This window comes from Thunnus albacares, chromosome 12 (genome assembly GCF_914725855.1).
Source record: "Thunnus albacares chromosome 12, fThuAlb1.1, whole genome shotgun sequence".
NCBI lineage: Eukaryota > Metazoa > Chordata > Actinopteri > Scombriformes > Scombridae > Thunnus > Thunnus albacares.
In genome coordinates this window covers 5713424-5732057 of record NC_058117.1, presented here as the reverse complement: position 1 = coordinate 5732057, position 18634 = coordinate 5713424, and the positions used below count along the sequence as shown (strand labels likewise).

General features: G+C 38.6%; 2 protein-coding genes across 2 annotated transcripts; both read right to left on the bottom strand.

Moving 5' to 3' along the window:
* Positions 1 to 1087: 1087 nt before the first annotated feature.
* atpsckmt (fATP synthase c subunit lysine N-methyltransferase) lies at positions 1088 to 4000 on the bottom strand. Its single transcript, XM_044368001.1, has 4 exons — positions 3575 to 4000; positions 2532 to 2669; positions 2206 to 2256; positions 1088 to 1770 (listed from the first exon to the last, which is right to left on the bottom strand). Exons 1-4 carry the CDS (start codon positions 3845 to 3847, stop codon positions 1549 to 1551), a joined length of 684 nt encoding a protein of 227 aa, XP_044223936.1. The 5' UTR covers positions 3848 to 4000; the 3' UTR covers positions 1088 to 1548.
* Positions 4001 to 5114: 1114 nt separating this feature from the next.
* Positions 5115 to 18363, bottom strand: LOC122993099 (neuropilin and tolloid-like protein 1). Its single transcript, XM_044366969.1, has 10 exons — positions 17885 to 18363; positions 17555 to 17620; positions 16504 to 16638; positions 16146 to 16394; positions 10670 to 10711; positions 10321 to 10448; positions 9278 to 9506; positions 8563 to 8676; positions 8312 to 8456; positions 5115 to 6814 (listed from the first exon to the last, which is right to left on the bottom strand). The coding sequence occupies exons 1-10, from the start codon at positions 17910 to 17912 to the stop codon at positions 6280 to 6282; spliced, it is 1671 nt and encodes a 556-aa protein (XP_044222904.1). The 5' UTR covers positions 17913 to 18363; the 3' UTR covers positions 5115 to 6279.
* Between the last annotated feature and the right edge of the window lie 271 nt (positions 18364 to 18634).

Here is an 18634-nt window from a genome sequence, read left to right as displayed (position 1 = left end):
TTCAGTCTATTATAGCATGCTGACAAATGGTTCTCTTCTTTTACAGATCAACATGGGAGATGACGGCACTATCTTGAGCTCTGCCCATGATTGTGCATGTGGGGAGGTTTAGTTTAGCTACGTTGCAGCCTTGGCAATTTTTGCCATGTTGGACATCTGCTGGACAGAGATGGAGATGAAGTGGAGGAAACCTGGCACTTCCAGAGCCATCCAGCTGGTGTCTGAGCTGTACACGCAGCGTGAGGAGACGTACAACTCCCTGGCCAGAGACATCACCACGGAGGTGATGTGGACTGTTTCAGGTCTGTGCTGAGGGGCACACAGTGTGGCATGGCATGGCTGTTGTCACCTGAGCCAGAGCCTCAACATCAGGCCATTCTCACTGTGCTGGAGCTGGTGAAGAATCATGTTTTGGGATCAGCAAGCTGCCATCCAGACAGCCACTGTGGGACACTGGCAATGCTAAAGGGTGATTCTGTCGGCTGCTGGCTACAGGACTTGGCTACATACATTGGTAGGAGCAGCATTTCATCTCCCCTACAAGACCCCACAGCACTGTTGGACAGCATAAATGTGTACCTGCCTGCACAGTGATGTGTAATACTTAAAGCATTTTAACTGTGATTACGCTTCTCTTTTAACACATTTATCACACATTACTGTAGTTTTATACAATACCACCACCTCTCCTGAAATGGACAATATACAAAGATACTGTACATTAGTCTACAATGCCACCACATGGTGGCGTCAAAAGGTCAACTGATGTTCTACTAAAAGACATGATTCAACATGAGGCTGTGAATGATCTCCCTCTGGGATCTCTAATTCCATGCTCATAATAATTGTAACAGCTATTAATATTAACAATACAGCTTTTATTTTTGCTGCCCCCATAAACTCAGATTTTCAGTGAGCAGAGAGAAACTTTCCACTTTCAGTAGATGAATGTGAAAACAGCCTTCTAGTATCAAACTCTGCACATATGTCATTCTGTACGGTGAAGTTCAAACATCCAACTGAAGTAACAAGAAGAAAAAAACATTTTTGAGTGGAGAACAAGTTTAATAAATACACAAGCCAAAAGTAGAGCTATAGTTCAGGAGTTCCTGTGTTTAATGTTACAAACCAGCCACTTAGAAACACCTGTCTGTCTAGAAAGGATCATTTAATTTCATACATGGTATAAACAATACAACTTGCACTGCAACTTCCAAGACATAATCAAGTTATGCAATCATTCATGGCCAGTTCCTCTTCTTCCTATTAGGAATTTAAGCTTCTTAAAACACACGTCAAATATGAGATGCCTGTACTATCATTCAGCCCACGTCTGCAGACATGGAGGAGACTCTGCTCATCACAACCGGTGCTAGAGTCAGTCACTTACAATGTTTTACCATATTTAACCTCCAACTTGCACAATGACGTGTGCGGAGATGTTGCACTTTTGCGGTGCATTTTAATAAAATACATCCGACTTTCAGATGCTTCAGGTCCACTCCTGGTCCTGGTCCAGACCTGTTAACCAGACTTTAGCTTCTGCATTTATGTGTGTGAATCTGGCACGTCCCCATGTTCTGATGTCGTTTTTCCTGTCATTCCATGTTGCAGGTGTGATTTAAATGTCTTGGCGTCGTACAACCAGACAGTGTCTATGCCCTCCCCGGCGGTATGTTCAGGGACCCAGGTGGGGAAGGGGAATCGGCAGGCCACAACCTTGGCTGTGCTTGGTAACTCACTTGCCAGCTTCAGCTCCAGCTGGTCCATCTGTAGATACAGCCAGACAGCAACAATTAGCAGTGATACTGAAATTTTGATTAGTAAATTCAAATATAATGCTTTCAGATGATGTTGTGATACTGGAGGTCTTCAGCTCTTGTTCCATTTATCAGTGATACATGCATCTATTGTATGATTTGATCCTGTCAATTTTTAGCAAACATTTACTAAAGCAGGAGTTAATAGTGCATTTGTGCATCCTACGTTTTAGTAGGATCAGTTCATTGTTGGTTTTGGTCTTTTCACAGGATTTGGTGGTAATCAGAAGTAATGTTGAGAAATTATGCTTGTGTGTGATTATGAATTATATTTAGACACGGCACACATATTACACAATCTGCTTTGCATATGTGATATGCTAAGAACATGAAATGATTCAACTTTTCAATAAAAAGATGTTGTTGGCCGAACAGCAGAACTCACCATTTGAGGGACTCCAAAAATGACAACATTGGAGTATTGTGCAAAACTGACCTGGCAACAGATTGAGAAATATTGAGAATTAGACAGAGAAATAACACTTAGTTAACCAGTCACTGCTGGAGATGAAGGTTGATGCATAAGGATTAGCAAAATACCTCAATATCGTGTTGTCATGAGTGATGCATTTCACATTACCAAGAATCCCTGTATGTTTCATTTTCTTATACTAAGTGATGCCTGATTTTGTCTATAATGACTAGAAGATATTGTTTGCATTGTTGAAATCATCTGTCTCAGTTCCTAAAAATGGGCTCGGTATCACTGACCTTCCACAAGTCAGAGATGTGGAAGGAGGTGGAGCGGTGGACGCCCTCTCTCCAGGCCTTGTAGCGGGAGTAACACACCAGCCAGGGATTCAGCTCAAAGCCTGATGCCTGAAAGCCATGCTTGGCTGCTGCTATCACCTGCAAGAGGAGGACAGGAAGAGAGTACAATGTTTCAACAATGTATTAACAACTATAGCAGCAGCTGAATGTAAAGCAAGTTTGGTAACACTTTTGAAAGTTACTTTCTGTCGTGTTTCTGCATCACACATCTAGAAAAGATGTCAAACAGATTGGTTGCTACAACGTTTGAATCAGTTAAGATATATAAAGAAGCCATTGTTATGTGAAAACATCAAGACACAAAGCAGATCATCATCTGCATACTTGATGAGAACAGTTTAGATTAAAAAGAAACATTCAAAAGTCAAAAAAAAGTGTCTTGCTGGAGGACACTGCTTACATGGCAGGTTGGGAACCAAGACACAGGAGAACTCACCCACTCTTCCACCCCAAAAGAATGAGCAACTAAAATGACTATATTTGAAGTACATACTGTACTGCAGAGTAGAATAAGGTGTGTAATACAAGAGAAAAGAGGGAGGAAATGTGATAAACCACAGTTAAATTGAGGACATCATGAATTAAATGGGATGACAGCTTCCTTTTAAAATATTCTAAAGATAAGCTCTTGATAATGTTTACTTTGGTGTTCAATATCTGTACAAGTTGATATCTGAAGGAGGACTGGCAGTGTTTCATTTTGTATCAATAGAAGGGAAGATGATTAACCCGTTTACTATTATATGAATGAATTTGGAAATATAACTGGGAGACATTGCTAAATGATGATGGTAAAGAAGAAGGCAAGAACATCTATAAACAAACACATCTGATCAATATTTATGTCATAAACTGAAAGAATGTTCAGTTTTCTGAACTCAATAGAAACCACTTAATGAAGGTCTGACTGAATGGTGTGTTGATCCCACTACTAAAATGACTTCCAGGTCTCTATCGACAGGGTGACACAACACAACACTTACTATCCTCCCATCTCCACTGCCAATGTCAACCAGAGTCCCTTTTCTGGCTCCCAGCACCTTGAAGACGTTGTGCACCTGTTCAGTGGTCGCGGGGACGAACGGGAGGCAGACTTTCCTCAGCGCAGGAGCGACAAACGGTGCCGCAGCCGCGTACAGCGCGACCACAGCGCCGCCCAGCAGCCCAGTGACGACCAGACCGAGTCCGCTGCTGCTGCTGCCGCCGCCGCTGTCACTCTGTGCTGCTGACTGGACGATAAACTCCTCTTTGGACATGACGCGGGCGTTACGCAAAGTAAAGCTGTCATGAATAAAATGAAATAATGTTAAAGTACACTGCACTCATGTGTCCACCGCTATTCTCAAAAATGACCTTTGCAACGCTATTATACGCCCGACTGGATGACAAGGATAACCTCACAAAGGTTCCGCACTGTTTTTTCTTCGTCTTCTTCTTCCATTCATTGGGGCTTTATTGGCATGGGAAACAGACGTTTACATTGTCAAAGCCAGTGTGAAATAAAAACCAACAAAAATAAATAAACAGGAGTATTGTGATTTTGCTGTTAGAAACATATATACAGATAAGTAAAAATAAAAATAATAATAATAAAAATAGAAAAATGTAGACTTTCAGTTAAAAAAAATACAAATAAGTGAGGAGTGAAGAGTTTGTAACACTGCAACAATTTTTTTTTGTTTTATGTTTGCTTCTTCTCTGATGTTTAACGGCAGCTGGAATCCATAGTGTTGCATTACTGCCATCTGCTGGATCTAGTTGACTCCTGCAGTGTCCGGATTGTCACGCTTCTTCCATCAGTCCTGTTCTCCTCAGGTATCTGATCAAGCACCTTGGTTGGATGCTTCCCTATAACTGAACTGTGCTCTATATATTGCTGTGTCCTATTCTTAATCTAGTTATTACTACCTCCTCTTTCCTGTTTCTCCCCCTGTTTCTCACACTGCCTACTCTGTTTTGAATCAAATGTAAATGTTCCCCCCTTATCTCCTGATCCCAGTGTTGTTGCCACTCTTTATTGATATTTTTCCACACTGAGCCCTTTTCCTCTGATTTTGAAAGTTTAACATGGATGTCAAAATTTCTTTTCTAACTGCTTATTTTGCTAGTTTGTCCATTCTTTTGATACCCAGAATGCCTTTGTGAGCAGGAACGCAAATGAATGTGACCTCAGTGCTTTGTTTAATGACTCTTGAATGTATTGGAATGTATTGCAATTATTTTGAATAGTAAGTCCTGATGATTACTGGACACCCCTGACATAATACTGAACAGTGCAGAGACTGAATCACTACAGACCAGGACTTTATTTGGTCTGTTTTCTTCAATTTATTCTCAAGCCATCTGCTCTGCCTTCTTTCCCTGCCAGTGCCTTATTGGACGAGTACATAAAAATGAATGAAAAGCTAGTACAAATAAATACAAACACACTCACAAAATTAAATGATAGCGCTGTGGTGTCAGGCACAATAAAGGAAAAGGGTAAAATGTTTATATTTAATGGAATAAATAAATAGACACAGCATATTATCAACAAAATGAAAATGAATCAGCCAAAAGAAAAATGGTGCAGCACAGGACAAACCAAGAATTGAAAAGCAAACACACATAAATGAACACCAATACATATTTCCAAAAATAACCAAAAACAAATAATAAAATAATATATCCATTCACAAACAGAATATATAAGTTTCAGTTTTCACCACGATTCCTTTTCCGTTCAGAGTTTGATATGCTTCAAAATAGTGTGACACCTTTCAAGCCCTCTATCCTATATTTTAAAAACAGTGTTTTCATAAAACATTTTTTTCTTTGTTGTACTGAATAGTATGATGACATTATTTAGCGTTTCCATTTTATGCTGTTTTTGCTAATATCTGGTTTATTTTTTCTTCCAATTTAATTGTGGAGCAGTACACAAGAAAAATCTCTTGGTGGATAATATGTAGAAGGAAAATTAATAATTCTCAGTTTGATTATATTTTGGTGAAACTGGCATAAATTATATGTAAAATAAATTAAGTCTAGCATTTACCTAGCAGTGGTCACATAACTTTCTTTCTTTGGTGGTGCACCACTAATATCCAAGCACACTGTATAGGAAACACAGCAACACATCATCCATTCACAGAATGACCTCAAATATGATTCACTCATGAATAAACTCTACCCCAGAGTTATAATGTCAGGCTGAACAAGGAACAAAAGAAAAAAATGATGTGTGAAGTGTTTGAATGAGTGGAGATTATCTCAAAAAGTTCACTTCCCTGGCAAATCCATCCGAGTATATCAAATTATCATAGCAGATGTGCCACACCTGCTTCTAAACTCTTTGGCTGAGGTGAATTACTATTATAATCACTGGTACATGTTTCACAAGCTCCACTCCACCATTTCTGCTCATACAATGTCAAACTTGCATTTCACTTGGACTATATGGGACCAAGAAACAGTCTAACAAGAGCTGTAAAGATCATCTTAGTTTTAGTCATTTAAACTAAAATCTCATTTTAAAAAAGGGTTTAAAAAGGGGGGAGGAGTTAACTTCAATAGATCAAAACTGAGGTTATGCTACTCTTCATCAAATCACCATTATCCCTCCTATTTACTCCTTCAGTCAATTTGGGTGCAGATACATTCAGGTCTTGATTCATAAACAACTTTTTGCTTAGCATGTTGCCTTACATTAAAAGTCATTAGACAGTGTACGGTGGACAGTGTGGTCCAGCCCTGTCGTGCCGTGGTGCATCTGATGGTGGTGAATATGGTGCCTGCTGGTTGTGGGACCATCATCCATCATCAAATCATCCTCCTCCTCCGCTCTGTACCCCTCTGCACCGTCCTGAGAATAACTATGCTTCATTACCAGGATGCTCCTTCGGCCGGCTGGGGTAATGTGGTGGGAGAGGCGTGGCGACTGCTGGCTCACCATCACCGGTGGCAGCGGTGGCACAAGTGCCCCCCCATCGGATGCATCGGCGTCTCTCATGCTCAGGTTGCTGCGGCTACCGTGGACACTGCCATGCATGCTTCCCTGCTGCGAGCCACAGTGGTGGTCATGAATGCATTTGGAGGAGGAGCGGCGGAGCTTGTGGAACTTCTCAAAGTCCTCGGCCAGGGCGGCGTCAGTCAGGTCGCCGGACGGGGCACGGCGCAGAGTGCAGAGCTCGTAGTGAGGGGGTTCAAAGCCGGGGTGGAGGAGGGCAGGGTCAAAGTCATCTCTGTGGACACAGAGGAAAGAAGAGTATGTATAAGGCTCAGAGAGACATGCACAGGAAAGCTAATAGCACTTCTCAAACTGATTTTAAACCCACAAATTTAAGAGTTAACTTCAGAACCCCAGATAGTGAGAAATATGTACATAATATACAAATATATCAGCACAATCACTATGAAAAATTACCAAAATAACACCATATTCACACAAAGACTTGCCAATTATGTGCTGTTTAAGCCTGCATCACTGAGAATAATGAACTTTAAGATCATTTTTAACAAATTGCTCATCAAAAACTGCAAATTCTAATAACAGACTACTTTTTACTGACATTTATGTAAGAGTAAGGTTGGAGTTCAACAGCATTTTACTGTATCTGAGTTCAGAATAAAACCTAGTTATCAAATCAGATATGTGCTATTTGGTGCTAGCATACAGTGGGTTTATCAGAGCTTTTTTTTTTTTTTTGCTGAAAACAGATGCTGCTGTTGCTGGAAAGGAAGATGATGAGAGCAAAGTTTGTGGCCTGCAAAACCAAAAAAATTAAAAACTAAAAACAGCTAAAAAGCTCCATAAAACCGAGGGACTCTGCAGGCTCAAGTTATAATTCTCTGTGTAAGAGTCAGTATTACACTATAACCCTTTAGTTAAAAGTTAAAAATGTGATTTCACAGGCTGCATCACTGATGGATTTCAAAACTTATTTTGTCATGAAAGCCTTGATTAATTATCCAACAGTGCAGGACATTAAACTGAGACTCTTTCATTCCTATCTGCTCACCAACAACTTCCTCAACAACTTAAAATTGGCTCTTTTACAGTGCATCATAGTTCATTAAACTGATGTATTTTCTTTGTGTACCACAAAGATTGAGATAATAAATATATTACAACAATTACAGTTATTTAGAAGGCGGGGCAAGACACATTTAATCTCTCTCCTTGCAGACTTGTGTTGTGTTGAAAGTGATACAGAAATCTTACTGGGTCTGACTTAAGATTCCTGTTGTGACTTTTATGTAAAAGTGACCAGGGTGCTTATTCCGATATGACACTGACATGCTAAATTGCCATCAGATTAATGTAAAGAGGTACATGTCAGAAGGGGGATATAGTTATTTGATCCATTTTTTCTATAAAAATATTGATTAGTGCAGAGTTTAGCAAGAGGTACAATTCCAGTCTTCATCTTGAGTACTACATGCCAAATGTTAAAATTAGCATTTTCCTACTGACTTCAATTAAGTTTTTCCTCACTTTGGAACATATCAGAAGCTGACCCTAAACCTGATGCATTAAAAACTGAAGGCCAGCACCATTTTCTCGTAACAATGTTGTTTTTTTCTCACACAGGCCCTCTTGCCATCATGCATTCTTTCCTATCTTACTCTACTGTATGAAGGGGAAACTCAATGAAAATGTACTGTTTGCTACGGTATTCAAAGTATTAAATAATGTTTAGATAAGAATTTAATTTTAAGAGAACTTTAGATGATCCAACCTGCGGATGATGTATTTCTTGCGAGGTTGTTTGACCTGGATGATGACCGAGATGATGAGCAGGATGACAACCAGGCCACAGGTTACTCCAATGATGGTGAGGTTAGTGTGATCCAGAGTGTCCAGGATGCTGGCCTTCCTCTTCTCTAATTGGGGAGACAACATAGAAGAGAACGACTTAAGGTTCAGCCATGGCAATGAGTTAGAAATACCTTGTTGGTGGTGAGTTTCTCAGCCTGTGTGTCAGGGTACCTTTGCAGTGATTCTCATCCCATGGGTAAACACAGTTCTGGATACCGTTGCAGACCAGAGTCTGATTGATGCACATGTTGCTATGGCAAAAGAAAGTGTCTCCATCACATGGAGCTGTAAAACAAAAGGCAAGAGTCAGGCTGGAAATTAGGTTCATGAGAGTGGAGGGAAACCAAAACAATGAGGTAAAAGAGGCTAAAATGCTCTGTAAAGCTGAGGGAAACTGCAGAGTAGGTAAATAATTCTCCATGGGTTCATTACTACAAGTGACTGCTTTCACATTAAACACAATCATACAGCTTTAAAGTATAATTTAATCGAAATGGTTCATCTTAAATTTTGATATTTTGATTCCAACATTCTTAATTTAATAAAAAAACCCCACTACAGTAGTATGAAGCAGCTCTGTTGACTAATAATTCTCCCTGAGCTTATCTTTTAAAATGAGCACTGGCCAACATATCAGAAGCCATGCCCAGTGAACATCCTCGTATTTTTCTTATTTTGATTAATACACCTTCTCTAAATAACTCATTTTCAAAAATGTTGAATGATGTTTCGTGCCAATATGGTAGCCATAAATAATAAAAGAGAAGGAAATAATAGGAGGTACTATCATTTTATTTTTGTTTATTCCACACTGGATACACTCCTGTTAAAGAGAGTTCACTTTCAGTCAGGTAAATGGAACAGAAATCGACAGCGATTCACTCACGTTCAAGGAAGGTTGTGAAGAGGATCTTGAATCTGCTCTTCCTGCTTCCCTCGTCTGCCCACATCCTCACCACACCCACAGAGGACACCAGCATGACGTCGTTGGCCACCGTGGAGCAGAACTTATTCTTCAAGTGCTCAACTGAACTGCTGCCGTCGTAGATGGCAACAAAGTTACGCTTGCACTCATTTGAGTTGTGCATCTCATACTCCAGAAAACGCAAGTAGATCTGCGGGGGCATGAAAGGATGAGTTAAAGTACAGTGAATAGATAAGGGTGTGATGACATTTACTCCTCCTGGCTCATCCTTCATACTTTGTTTTTCTTTCTGCTTATTAAGAAATTTCTATTTTATTTGATTTTTTAAGAATATATCATGTTTTTGTAACAAAGTGCCAAGTGACCTACACTAATTCAGCAAAGTTATACATAGACGCCAAAACTATCGCCACCAAATCATTAGCTTTATGACTCATGCTAACACTTTAGCTGACATTACTATTGCCTGTTTGTAGGCCACTGGGTTACCTGTCAGATGAGAAAATGAGAACTTGTAGCAGCTTTAAAGCTGAATGGATAATCTAAAATCTTTGGAACTCAGCAATTTTTGAGAAGGAGAAAAAATGCAGTAACACAATAAATGATAGAAGTATAGCACTGGGCTAAATGTTTTCAGCAAGCAGGTAAAAAAGGCGGGAAAAAACCCTGACATTTTTCTTTGTTTCTTTTGTAAAAAAGTGAGTGTAACATGTTTTTTTATAAGAAAAAATTACATTGTGCAAACATAGAGTCTTTGGCAATAAATTATCCAATGACCCTATGTTTTTATATTTTAGAGATGTTGTAGCTAAGTGTAAGATCTTGTTAGGTTGTTGTGAGAGGGATATACTAGCATTAAATCATTTGGCTTAGTACTTTCAAAAGGGATGTGTTTGAAAGTCAAAGTCATTCCATGCACCAAAAAGCCAACCACAACTGACAAACAACTACAAGTAACACCACCAGCAAACAGGTGGATCAACAACAGTATGACGTATACAGACCTTAGCTCTTGGTGGAGCCCTGATGTACCACCTGCAGTCCACAGCTTCAGTCTGCAGTGCCCGGCTCTCTCTGGCTATCTGCGCTGATTCCACAAAACCCTCCGGACCACTCAGCTCAAAGTCACAAACTGTGAAGAACAGCAGCAGTTTTCTGTAACTGTTTAACGTATTGCTAGTTCAGGGACCATAAAACTTTACTACCTTGTAGTCAATTTATTCTGTTGAAGCATAATCATTTAATTTAACAACTTATGCTCTATAAGGATGTTCGCGTATTTTTTTCAACCAATTCCTGAACTGCTTTGTATGATATTATGTTGTGTCATGATCACATAATTTAAATACTCACATGGCAGTGCTGGCAGTTCCCCAAGCTCTTTGAACTCAGGATCTAAAAGCAGAAGACAGAGACAAATATATTTATGTAACATTTACAAAAGTCTTAACTAAAATAGGGGTCGTAATTCAAAATAGGCTACAGGATTTTTCATGGTGGGTTAGGTAATAGGTCCTTATTAACAGTCCCAGGGTGTTTGGGCCCCACACTGGAACAGTGTCAAACCTCTATGGAAAAGAAAAATATTTCACATAGTGTATAACTAAAGATCCATTCCAGAAATGTTTTAAGAAATATAAAATAATTAGCTTTGAATGATTGAATGATAAGTCTATGAATATTATATATAAGTTGAACTATAAGATGTCTCCTACATCACCCTAAAGTTCAATTTGTCATTGTATTTAAACTGGAGGCTTCAAGATTCCACATCACACTTGTGTAAGTCACAAACTGGACCACTATTGGCTATCAAACTACTTGCGATGTCACAAATCATGCACATAGGTACACCCTCTAAACTCAGATTTAAGGTGAGCAGAGAAAATTTTCCACTTTCAACAGGCTAATGTGAAAACAAACTGTGTACATACATCATTCTGCACAGTGAAGCTCATACATCCAACTGAAGGAACAGGAAGCAAAAGACGTTTTTAAGTGGAGGGGGACTTTAGGAACAAGTTGTATGTGTTTCACATATGCAAACACTGGTAAAAAGAAAATAGATGTAGTATGTGCATGTAATGTAACCATACTTACAGAGCACACTGTAGACATAATGTATATTTTACAGTATATGCTCAAAATATATTTGGTGATATTTACAGGAGTGATTCACCAAGAAAATATAACAATATAAGTACAAAATATGACTATCTCATCTGCACAGATTTTTCAACAGTGTGCATGCCATATTTAACACATTTAAAAAGAGGCACATTTTGTCTTTGAAAAGGGTGATGATTAAAATAATATATATGATCCTAGATTTTTAGTAAGTACAAAGAATAAAAAATATACATATTGCAAAACAAAATAAAAACACAGCTAGCTGAGGCTTACATAATCTGTGTACCAGCACATTCCCTCTGCCTGCCCTCATTTTAAGTCCCCTGAAACCCTCATGCCCTTCATCAAAAAAGAAAAAAACACACTTAGCATCAGAGAGGAAAAAGATATTGTGTCCTAAACCTTTGTGCTGATGAATCTACTTGGTAGGTGGATTATAAATCCTGATATACCAGCTTAGTTCAGGACAGATTAGGCTCCACCAGCAGTGACAACCTGGTGATAAAAATGTCAAATCTGCAGCCGTTTTCATATTGTTTGCGGGAAAATCCGTACTTTGATTAAATACAGCTATAAAATTTATTTTAAAAAATAAAAGTTTTGCGCATTGTAAAAAATATTTCATTATCGCTGATGTTGGTAATGCTACACATTTGTCTGAGGTTGTGATATAAGAAGAGCAGGTGATGAACTCAACTGAGGCTCAAATCAACAAGGACTCTTATTAATCCTCTCATGTTCCTTACTCGTTTCTGCTTCAGGCTTGGCCAGATTATTCACATTCATTCCTATGTGGGTGTGTGTGTATGTGTGTGTGTGTTTGTGCGTGTGTGTGTGTGTGTGTGTGTGTGTGTGTGTGTGTGTGGTGCAACAATGTATTCCCAGAGGCTTTATACCCTATATGAGGGTATAGTATATATGAGACCCTATATGTAAAAAAAAAAATAGATGAAGGCAAGATATTGGATGGTTCATGTAAATCCTCTCCTAATATCGTTCAGTCCTGAAAATGTATTGATTGATACAACATATATATATATATTTTCACTTGACTAATGTGGAATAAAATAAAAATAATTATGTTCATTGATTATTGTATACTTGAATTTTCCACTTTCCATTGCTGTCAACAGCAAAAACTAATAACAGTTAGACACACTGGAATAAGCAAAGTTTGCCAAGAGTCAACAGACTATCCTTGACTCAGAACTCACATGCAATCACCACTGCAACATGAATAAATGCAACATGTACTCTTTAAAGAGGGTTTGATGGAATAATCAATGGTGCAAATGAATCAGCATTGCTAAACACTCAAGTTATGGCTGTCAATGAAAAAGATAAGCTATTTTATGATCTTCTGGTGAGTCATTTTCTAAATTATGAAAACTTAAAGGGGACCTATTACGCTTTTCCTTATTTTCAGTCATATGATGTTACAATGTCAGATGTTCACATTAAATGAGGCCAAAGTTTCAAATAATGAGGTAAACGTATATAAAAGTAATCCTTCTGAGCAAAAAGCTCAGGCTTCAGACTGCGCTAAATGTTCAGTTTCCAATATTTTATTCTAGTTTCGAGATGAGCTGACGTCAGCTTGTCACAGATTTCTTTATATGGTCATCTTTTCCAGGCACAGCAAGGACAGTGCAGGGAGATACTATACACTCGTTTGGTGACAGCAGAATAACATTTTACTCACTATGTTACCTTTGTTATTTCCTAACAGCAGACGTTTTCCGCTTCAGTTGTCACTTTAGCACATTTCCCACGCATAACTTACACCGTCATGTCACACAATGAGCAGGTAATGAGTGTAATATTTACCAAACATACATGTTCATGCTGTAAAAATCTCATATTCCATATCAGATTCCACTATGAACATGTACTGATGGATTTGAGAAATTGACATTTGGAGTAAAGAAGGAGAAAAAGAAGTGAAATCCTGATACTATAGTTTGTTTACGTAGCCTTCGGAGCTGGTGGACGTCAGCCGTGACGCAGCTTCCAGAAGTTAACCAGAATCAGAACAGAGTTGAGGTCATCGGGAGGGGGGTCTTAAAGAAACAGGAGCTAAAATGGCCTGTTTCAGACAGAGGCTGAGCTAAAGGGTCAGTATAAGATAAATAAGGATTTTTTTTGAACTGTGAATCATGCAAAGCTACTCTAGTTGAGATCCCAGAATAAAACTTAAGAGATGGAAATGAGCATAATAGGTCCCCTTTAAAATGTGGTTTTACTTACACACAACTGTAAAAAAGGTGGTTGAAGAAAACTTTATAGCCTTTTTTTCAAAATTAAAATATATATTTTTGACCCGTTTTTAAATATTTAGCTTCAGTAGGAACAAATGGGCACATCGACAAGCACTGAGAGACAAAATAACATGTGGCTTGTTTTGGTCTTTTCAAAGGATTTATTGACGACGACGAAAATATTAAATTTAATTTAAAGGTTAAGTCTCAGCCTATGAAGTGTTTAATTAAAAACACAAGGTTTGGAAAATGTTGTGTGGGTATGTGTGCATGTGAGCGGATTAATTCTCTCCTGCTATCCACAATAAGTGGAATTAGACAGGAGATTAGCATTTGGCATGAGAGACTCATTACATCTGATGTAAACAGACAGAAAACAGCTTCTCCTGATCTGCCAATAATGAAAAGTATCTTCTTAAAGGGATAGTTTGTAGCATAGTTCATAGTCTGTTGCAGAGTATGCTTAATAAGTTGCTAACACTGGGATAGTTAGGTGACTCTAGGGTAAAATGCTGTGAAATTATATAGAATGCCAATAATGAATGAATTCTGAAAAATAGCTCTGAGCGACAAGATGCACTGGCAGACAACCTCAGTCCCCCAGCAACTTCACAACTAGTGTGTGTGGGATGGACTCGTAAGAATTTAGTTAGTTTAGTTTAGAGTCTGAAACTGGAACATCCCTTGAGGAATACAAAGATAATATAGGGATACAAAATCATGTTAAGAAAGAAAGAAATGTGGCAGGATGGCAGGACAGGGGGATGCAGATTAATCTCTGCCCCTCGTCAGTGTAGGTGGCCTATAAAATCTGCTGTTAATAAAGCCTCGGCCTCAGACTCCCTTAAGCTGCTACCACGGCTCAGCACTGACAAGCTGTATTCCCCTGAAGACAAGCTTTCATTAACTCTTGTGTGTGTGACTGAGGGAACAAGTGCCTATGTGTGTGTGTGTGTGTGTGTGTGTATGCGTGTGTTTGAAGAAATGTTGCCCTCCTCTTCCCTCGTCAGCTGCAGCTGGTGTGCCTGCACTGCAAATGGAAATGAGAGAATGTCCCCAGCAGCATGCAACCAGACCACTATTAAAGTTGCAATATGCAACTTTTTTTGACAACAACAAAGCAGTAGGTTGTATTTTACATTGCCACAGATCATTTAATGGAGTTTAAGGATTACAAGCCTTTTCTGTGGCTTGAGAAAAAAAAAATAACTCACACACCCTATTCTGTCTTTCCCTTTAAAAGTTCAAATTCTGAAAGATGTTGACTTACAGTTACAGCAGTGGTGTATTTGATATATGTATATTGATATTACATTGTGTGATTTGAAATGTAAGTGTCCAGTGTGCTTGCAAATGTGTGATAATGTGTGTTTTAATTGGCCTATATGACCAGGGAGAGAGGTATTGTTTTGTGGCAGCCGACAATGTCAAACTCACAGCAGGGTAGTGGATAGTGGGAGAGAATGCAAAGGAAAGCAGTTGAAGGCTTAGAGGTGTAGTAATACCCTCAACATCGTATGAACATATGATATGAGAACAACAATACAGCAGAAATGCAAAATTATGTGAAACATGAATAAACTTGTCGTCTGTATTTTCCACTTTTTTGCCATAGTGAGAGGTGAGCAAGCATGTCTAGCATCCTCCATTTACCCATGAGACTAAAATGAAACTAAATAACAATTATCTCCAAATATCTCCAAATTTGGTAATTTAAAAAAAATCAAATAAACTGAGAGATCAAGTGTTACTTAATGGTTTGAGAAATTCTCCTTCGTCTTCATAAATAAATAAAAAAACCATTTAGTTGAAAAATGTCAAATAGCTATTTTGCTTAACTTGTGAAAAGTTGATGTTTTGGAGATACATGATTTTCACAGGACAGCAGATACAGAGCAATTGTCATTCATTTGGTTTATATAATGTATGTGGCCACTGCATGATTGTAAGTCCAATATTCACTCTCCTTTAGCTCTGCTTTGGTCTCCACCAACTCCTGAAGGAAATATCTGACTAGATGCTAAATGCTAAATGCTACCTGTTTCTGTCTGCTGTTTGGTGCTGGGCAGGTGGCGTACAACTGACTTATCAGAACTTTTTTACTAAAATTTGCCTGTCTCTGCTGGAAACAAGGTTGAGGATGAACCAAAACATTAAAGTGATAAGCTGTAAAAGACACTAAAATGCTCCGTAGCTGAGAGGAACTGAGGAGTTGGGTGATAATTTTATGGGTGTTTGTTACTACAAGCCACCCTTTCATATTACATGTGGCCATTTGATCCATTGTTAATATAAAAATATTTATTAGAGCAGTTTTAAAGCTTCTCTTCACATGAATATTAGCACCGTGTGATAAAACACAGCCCTCCTCCATTAAGTTCAGAATTCAAGTTCACAGTCCTTTTTAGATGGTTTGACACACCGTATCATGCATCACTAACCTTGTGTGAAGTTATACCGGGCAGAGAAACCAGTGGCCTCCAGTTCTCCATCAGCCACAAACTTGATGTACAGGTACCTCCCACTGGAGCGGACATATGCGGGGCTTTCCTGCCCACAGTATCGGCCGATGATGGGCGAGAAACCAAAGGGCCCATCGCGGACCTCAATGTGGTCAAACTTACACTCCCAGGATGGCTCGATGGAATACTTCTCATCGAAAAACAAGTCGATGCACTGGCGGGGAGAGGCTGGGAAGAGGATGAGAGGTTGAGAGCAAGTGAGAGAAAAGTAGAGGGGGTGAAGCAGAAGGAGTGGAGAGTGACTGAGAGTATAAAAAGGTCAAGATGAAAGCCTCACCTTCTATAATGTACACACATTCCCTCTCAGCTGGGTATTTCTCAGGGTAGTTGGGTGAGGTGAAATACCCTCCATCGGGCTCCTTTACCCAGGTCCCACACTGCCCAGCTGGTGTCACACCTGAGTTGTTCTTCACTGGTACCACAGACATACAGACAGACTGATGAAAGTGTCAAGCTCAGCACAAGTTGGAAAGCTGTTTGTATTTTTCATTTCATCATTTTAAAAGTTGGAAAATGCAGTGGAAAGTGTAGATTTGTTGTTGTATAAATCATATAATTTTCTGGGAGGTATCCTTAGAAAATAACTGATCTTGTGGCTTTTTATGTATGTTGAGCAAGTTATCTTTACTTTTGTTATTGAAAATTGTTTGACATTGTGAACGTATACAGCTGAATATGAGACAGTATGTCCAACTTTTTGCCCATTAGCTTTGACTTATGTTAGAAGATGAGGTTAAGGTTTGATCTGGTTTGATATATCACAGAATAATAGAACTCCAGATAAGATTCTAGATTATTTATTCATTTATTTTCATTATTGAATGATCTATTGATTTTTTTTAATGACTCAATGAGTATTTACTATATAAAATGCCAGAAAGCAGTGAAAACTTTTCAATTTTCAAGGGGACATCTGCAAATTATTTGTTTTGTCTAGTCCAAAATACAAAGATGTTCAATTTATAATGATATATCAAAAAGGAAAAACAGCAAATCCTCACATTTGAGAAGCTGAAATGAGTACATTTTTGGCATTTTTCTGCAATATATGATTTCAGCAATTAAGTAATTATCAAAATAGAACTAATCCATTAATCGACTAATCGTTTTAGCTCTAACCTGAACCACATTTCAGTGAGTTTTACAGGTAAGGCCTGGTATACACTTTTTGATAATTTCTTCTCAAAATCAAAATGATTCATGTGAAAAAAATTATGATTAAACAAACAAACAAAAAAGTCCTCCTATTCAGTGTTCTCTGTAACAGAAAATAACCAAATCCTTTACATGGTTAATGAAGAGTGAAGTACAATATCTCAGGATGATACCTTGAGTTTTTGTTTTGGTGGCTGTGGCACCTGACGGCTCAGGTGAGATGAGGATTGCTGCTAAAGCTGAGAGAAGAGAGGAGAAAATTAAAGATTATGTTTTTTGCTATTTGTGACAAATCTGCTTAAACTTCTTTTGAAAAATCCTAAAACGGTAGACTGATTAAATACCAACAAACGCAACACAGAAAGAAGCACATAAACACGACATGTGGACGACCAGCACACTATAGGGTTATAAAGATACACTGTATATACACACATTTAATAACTTGATCTTCAAAACAGATCTAAGTAGATTATGAAACATGTTTTCAGTTGTAAACTTACCGATGGGCAGCAGAAGTTTGTGCACCATTTCTGTTCCCTGAGGATGAGTAGCTCTGTCTCCAGTATTGCCATTAAGTAGTCTGGACTAAACGGAGCCGTCCATTCCCAGCTCCCATTAGTGGGGAAAATGTATTCTTCAGCCCATCAGTTCTTTCCCAAAATGCACCAAGTCCGACAGCAAAGAGTTCGTCATTTCCATCTCTGTCTGTCTCTCTGAGAGCTCAAAGGATTACACTCCCGTCCACCACAAACCTTCACATTTTTGCTCCACCTTTAGTCTGCATTAATCCTCTCAGAAGACTCGGTCACTGACAAAGCTGCACCCGCTGCAGAAGAGTGCCGATAAACGACAACTACCCTGCTGTGAGTGTGTGTGTGTCTGTGTGTGTGTGTGTGCGTGTGTTTGTGTGTGTGTGTGTGTGTGCATCATTTAATTATAGTGCCTGAGTATTCGCTCTTCAGTGAGCTACACAATTCAATAAAATCAGATGTGTTCAAAATGCATTTTAATTATTTTTTATTATATATTAGTTATAAGTAAGAATGCATTCTTATCATTTGGACTGTGCTCCAGTGGAGGAAAAAGTATTCTTTCCCATTTAATTAAGTCAAAATACAAGAGTATTATCATAAAAAATGTACGTACTTATTATTCAGCAGAATCATGTCGGTGGTATATTATTATTCATCATATTTTTTTTTATTACTGATGCATAAACATGTAAGCAGGATTTTAATCTTGTATCTTGT